Source organism: Alligator sinensis, unplaced genomic scaffold (assembly GCF_000455745.1).
Source record: "Alligator sinensis unplaced genomic scaffold, ASM45574v1 scaffold170_1, whole genome shotgun sequence".
NCBI lineage: Eukaryota > Metazoa > Chordata > Crocodylia > Alligatoridae > Alligator > Alligator sinensis.
Window position 1 is genome coordinate 3,471,286 of NW_005841863.1, and position 5,975 is coordinate 3,477,260.

At 38.8% G+C, this 5,975-nt stretch overlaps 1 protein-coding gene across 3 annotated transcripts in view; it reads left to right on the forward strand.

Moving 5' to 3' along the window:
* DPY19L3 (dpy-19 like C-mannosyltransferase 3) overlaps nucleotides 1-5,975 on the forward strand; it is a 67,496-nt gene that overhangs the window by 20,375 nt on the left and 41,146 nt on the right. For 2 of the 3 annotated variants that reach the window (XM_006016603.3, XM_006016604.2), the window contains exons 4-5: nucleotides 3,657-3,747; nucleotides 4,505-4,626. In XM_006016603.3, coding sequence (XP_006016665.1) covers nucleotides 3,657-3,747; nucleotides 4,505-4,626 — 213 coding nt within the window. The remainder of the gene's footprint in view (nucleotides 1-3,656; nucleotides 3,748-4,504; nucleotides 4,627-5,975) is intronic. The other variant, XM_025216683.1, reaches the window with a different exon arrangement.

Here is a 5,975-nt window from a genome sequence, read left to right on the forward strand (position 1 = left end):
GGGTCTTCAAGAGGAGGTTAGATAGGCATCTAGCTGGGGTCATCTAAACCCAGCACTCTTTCCTGCCTATGCAGGGGGTTGGACTCGATCTATTGAGGTCCCTTCCGACCCTAACATCTATGAATCTATGAACCAAGCTGGGGGGTGTAGTAGATGCTCTGGAGGGTAGGGCTAGGATTCAGACAAAATTAGAGGACTGGGCCAAAAGAACTCTCATGAGCTTCAACAAGGAGAAGTGCAAAGTTCTACACTTAGGACAGAACAAATCCTATGCCCTGCTACAGACTTGGGACCAACTGGCCAAGCAGCAGCTGTGCAGAAAAGGACCTGGAGGTTACAGTGGACAGTAAGATGGATATGAGTCAGCAGTGCGCCCTTGTTGCCAAGAAGGCTAATGGCATACTTTGCTGCATTAGTAGGAGCATTGCCAGCAGATCAAGGGAAGTAATTTTTCCCCTTTATTCTACACTGGTGAGGCCACATCTGGAGTACTGTGTCCAGTTTTGGACCCTGCACTATAGAAAGGATGTGGACAAGTTGGAAAGAGTCTAACGGAGAGCAAACGAAAATGGCTAGGGGCCTGGGGCATATGACTTATGAAGAAGGGCTCAGGGAACTGGGCTTAGTCTGCAGAAGAGAAGACTGAGGGAGGATTTGATAGCAGCCTTTGACTACCTAATGGGCGGTCCCAAAGAGGAAGGAGCTAAACTGTTCTCAGTGATGGCACATAACAAAACAAGGATCAATGATCTCACATTGCAGCAAGGGAAGTTTAGGTTGGATATTAGGAAAAACTTTCTCGCTAGGAGGGTGGTGAAGCACTGGAACAGGTTACTTAGAGAGGTGGTGGACTCTCCATCCTAGGAGGTTTTTAAGGTCTGGCTTAACAAAGCCCTGGCTGGAATGATATAGTTAATGCTTTGAGCAGTGGGTTGGACTAGGTGACCTCCGGAGGTCCCTTTCCAACCCTAATTTTCAATGATTCTATATTGTACTGCTGTTGTTTGTCCCCGGGGAAATGCACATTCCCACTTGTGGGGATGTGCCCATTGGTTCTAAACTTTTGTATGGAAAGCAGGATATTGACTATGAGTAGACATAGTATGTTGTATCCTTTGTATGTTGTTTTCACTGCTTACTACAATTGTCGGAGTGTGTTTGATAGATTACTGCATAAACTATCATGCAAATCCTCCAAAATGTCCTTTTACACTTTACTCTGCTTTCATACGTTTCTGTGAGAATAGGTCTTAGGCTACTCACACATTTTTTCCTAGGAGACATGCTGGATTCTATGATAAGCCTTTGAGCAAATCAAACATACAGTAATAGTTAAGCATGCATTCAAATATTTACCCTTAACTCTATATGTTCTTCTTTACATGGCACACTAGGAAAAATATAGATTGCTGCAGAACTGGAAAAGTGTTGTGAATGAATAAAGCAGATGTTATCTTAGCATGAAACAGATGTAAAACTCACTGGTGTTTGTCTCAAAGTATAGCATTTGGTTGAATACAGCTGGTGCCAGGATTACAAATTAATCATGTTTGAATGCATTTTTGCTAATTAGATCCCCCTCTGTGATTACCCTCCCCCGCCTTAATAAATTCCAAATGTTAAAGATTTCTTCTCTTTAGCACTTACAAGCAACAGCTTTTTTTATGTTCTTAGAAAACTTTTCAGTAATGATGAATAGAAACTAGAAATCACAGCTGTACTATCCAATGACCTAGTTCAAGCCTACTCATTTTCATTTTGCTTAGTATGTGGCTTTTAGCATTAGTACTAATGTCAGTGAATTCTACTGGTGTTGTAATATTCAAGTATGCTGCAAAGCAGCTGGAGAAGTTAAGCGTGGGCTGACTGGTGATTTTAGATGCCTCTTTATTTGTTGCTTCATCTCAGACCAGACCTAGTATTGGATTAGTTAATATAGCTTCAGTTGACTTCAGTAAAATGTGTGCTTTTGACAAGCAGCACAACACTGAAGTTGGAAGCCTTTTTTCTGTTTTATTTTATGTTAGCACTGAAATAACATTGATTCTATTCCAAGAAAAGAGGTGAGACAAACAGCTTTGCTGTATAAAAGAGATGCAAGCCTTGAAATTGTATGCAATATTGTACTAACCAGAATGGCAACCATAAAAGCTGGGGAAACAATGCCATTCCATTATTCAGCTATGCTCTTTTGTAAAGAAAGGTGAATTAATAGGATTATCTTTAGAAATCTAGTTGGGGTTTCTTCATGTTTTAATTGCTTGTTTCACATATGGCAGTCTTATTGGATTCTCAAAGCTAGAGATAAATGCCTTCTAATTTAGTGTTTAAATGAGGGCTTTTGCTGTGCTACTTTAAAAAAATATGTATAATTTACTAAAATTCATCATTATTGGTAAAATAAATTAAGATAAAAAGCTAAATGTTTTCACCTCATGCTGTATTGTTTTAAGTAATTTATTTTGTTAAAATATACTCATGCAAGGCTTTGAACAAGTGTTAAGCCTCTGTAAGCCTACAAGACTCATGAACTAAGTGGAGGAAATTAACTGAAATATAAGAGTCTCCTACTGAAAGCATCTTTCCGTGTAGCGTAAGATATTTAAGCTTGTATGTCTCACTAGATCTCAACTATTGCAGCATCATGTAAGAAGACAGTATCAAGTTTTGATATACTCAGAACACAATTCATTTAAGGATTTATAGATTAAAATCATCATCTTCATTTACACCTGAAAACAAACAGGAAACCATTGTTGTTTTAACCTATAACTGAAGTATAAAGTGTTGAACAGCTGGCTCCATGTAAGAAACAGCATTTAACAAGTGGGCAGATGCATTCCGCACAAGTTGAAGTCTCTAAACAGTATTAAGATGTAGCCTCAGGTAGAGCATATTGGATTAACCAAGTCTTAAAGTGGCAAAGACTTGGATCGCTACAGAGACACCTGCGTCTGGAAAAGAAAAGGTTGGAGCCTGCTAACCAGCATTTGCACTTTGAAAAAATCTGGCTTTTAAGTACTGCAGCTACCTGACTGCCCAGAACTATAACAATAATAAATGAAGAACCAGTAGTATCCCAAGTTTTCCAGTTGGAATTGCAAAGGCAGGCAAGCTCCCTCTGATAGAGGTAGTATCACCTCTGCCACCTTTTTTGTTCCCCTGACCTAATTTGCCATTTTAGCTTTGGCTTTATCCAGATTAAATCACAGACACCATAAACTCCAGTCATTTAGTCTTAGACAATGTGTACAGTCACTGTGCAGATGAATTCTATCGTTTAGCCAGAAATTCTGAGTGCCTGACATGAAAGGGAATGTTGAGACAAAAGAAAAGCTTAATTGAAGTTTAAAGGGAGTAATACAAACATTCCTATTCTAATTTGATTTTCTCATTACAGGGTCCCTCTTACAAGTCTTTCTCATCCGAGTAATTGTTTTTCATACTAGAATCCTACTGACTTTGGTGGACTAAAATATGAGAAATGACTACTCACATGAGAAAATTTACAGAATCAGGTCCCAAGTTTGCAGGTCTGAATATTTAACAAACTGATTTGGTGAAATTACACAACTTTACACCATACCAGGATGCAAGTAGAAGCTATGTTTTATTGTTGTACTTTAAGTAGCTTGGTTTTTAAATTTTATTTGCAGGAAGTAGAACGAGAAATTTCATTCAGGACTGAATGTGGACTGTATTACTCCTACTATAAACAGATGCTGCAGGCTCCATCCATCCGACAAGGTATTTTATGGTGTTCAAATTAACTTAAAGAAAAATTAATTTTGTGCTTAAAAAAGTGCTGGAGGCTATTTGATGCATTTATACAATGTATAGGAATAGATTAGCCAATAGAAGGGTGTAGTGCCTCCTGTGAAGGTACTTCACAGGTACAGAAGCATTGTTATACCTATTGTGTACACATAAAGCTCCTAGCAGAGGGGGGGCCCTCATGACTGGTTAAATGTTCTAGGCATTGTTACAAAATATATAATAACCTAGTATGGTGCAAGTTGGGTTATTTGTGGTAATATATTATCTTCTAGAATTTGGGGTGAGATCTCTAAGTAATTATGCTTATGTTAACCTTATATCTGTTATAATTGGTAGTGACTGTCGATATCAAACCTAGTTGGATTTGTAGTAGTGATTTAGAAGTGCACAGCTTCTCACCTCATATTTAATACCCCGAGTCTGTTGCTGCAAACATAATTTATCACTGCAGTTTCTACCACATTGGGAATATAAGTATAGTAGTGAATGTTTCGTATTCACTTGCAATAGCAGTCATCCAAGAATCATAACTGGGAAAATCAAAGAAGTTTTTTGGGGTCTTTGTAACTCAGCCAGATAAAATAGTGTGTTTCAAATCTTTGATAAAGAAACTTCATAAATCTTTCAAAGAAGACCTTAAAATACACTTGAAAAGTTCACACTATACCATGGATGTGGAATAAATAAAAACAACATTCCCTTACTTTTATTTATTTTTAATGTTTAGGATTACATGACCTAATACATGACAATAAAACAGAATCTCTGAGGACAATCAACATACTTGAACGAATGAATGTTTACCAGGAGGTGGTTCTCAGCATTCTTTATAAGATTCTTCCTATTCAGGTAAGCATTTAATTATGGCTTTAAATTCCTAGAAGTATCAGAAAAAGCTCCCTAGTGAATCATAGCCCTCATTTCACTTCATTTCTCAGAAGGAATATATATCTTAAATATTTTTACAAATTTAAAAACTACATTTTGTTTTCAGATGCAAACACACATGAAAACCTATTGAAAAATCAAATTTTATATGCACAAATGTGGCTTAAATTACTTGTTCATTTCCATGTTGGATTTGGTCCTGAAAGAGGAGCAAATATCTTTATTGTTATTTTTAGTCTTTGAACTCTTATTCTCTTTGTGTATGCTTGTGCAGGGTTTCAAGAATGACTATTGGTTTGGCCAGGTTGATAAAAAGACTGTTATTTACAGAGTCATAGAAAAGTAGGCCTGGAAGGAGGTCATCTGGTCCATTCCCCCACCCAAGGCAGGATTATCCCTGACTAAACCATCCCAATCATGTTTTTGTCTAATCTGTTCTTAAAAATGTCCAGGGATGGTTATTCTACAACTACTTTGGAAAGCCTTGTCCAGTACTTAACCACTCTGGTAGTGAGAGAGTTCTTCCTAATATCCAACCTAAATTTCCCTTGCTGCAAATTAAGACCAATGCTCTTTGCCCTGTCCCGAGAATAGTTTATCTCCATCCTCCTTAGAAATAGACCTGCAAAATTCCACTTTCGTGTTCACCTTGGTCAAATACAGCATTAGAACAACGTAATGGAATGTAACAAGGCTTAGAGCTGCCAATTCTCCCAGTATGTTAGGACTGTAGGAGGAACTTCCATCACTTTGCTTCTATTCTCTAGCTGAGCAAATGTAAGCTTCCTGGTTCCTGACCCCTTGCTAAAATCCTTGTGGACATCCTGTTGCTGTTGAATTCCCTCCTAGTGGGTGCATCTACATGTGCACTTTACTGCAGAGTAGACTGATTTGTTGCATAGTAAAGCATCACCATCTACATGTGTGGCAGCATTAGGCTGCAATAAAACTGATTAGTGCTGCCATAGACATTAGGGCTGGAAGGGACCTCGGAAGATCATCGAGTCCAGCCCCCTGCCCAAAGGGCAGGAGGTCAGCTGGGGTCATAGGATCCCAGCAAGATAAGCATCCAGTTAGCTCTTGAAGGTGTTCAATGTAGGCACTTGAACCACCTCCGGTGGCAGGCTGTTCCAGACCTTGGGGGCTTGGACAGTAAAGAAATTCTTTCTTATGTCCAGCCTGAAACGATCTTGAAGTAGTTTGTGACCATTCGACCTCGTCATCCCTTGGGGCGCTCTGGTGAACAAACGTTCCCCCAGATGCTGGTGGTCACCCCTGATAAACTTGTAGGTGGCCATCAGATCACCCCT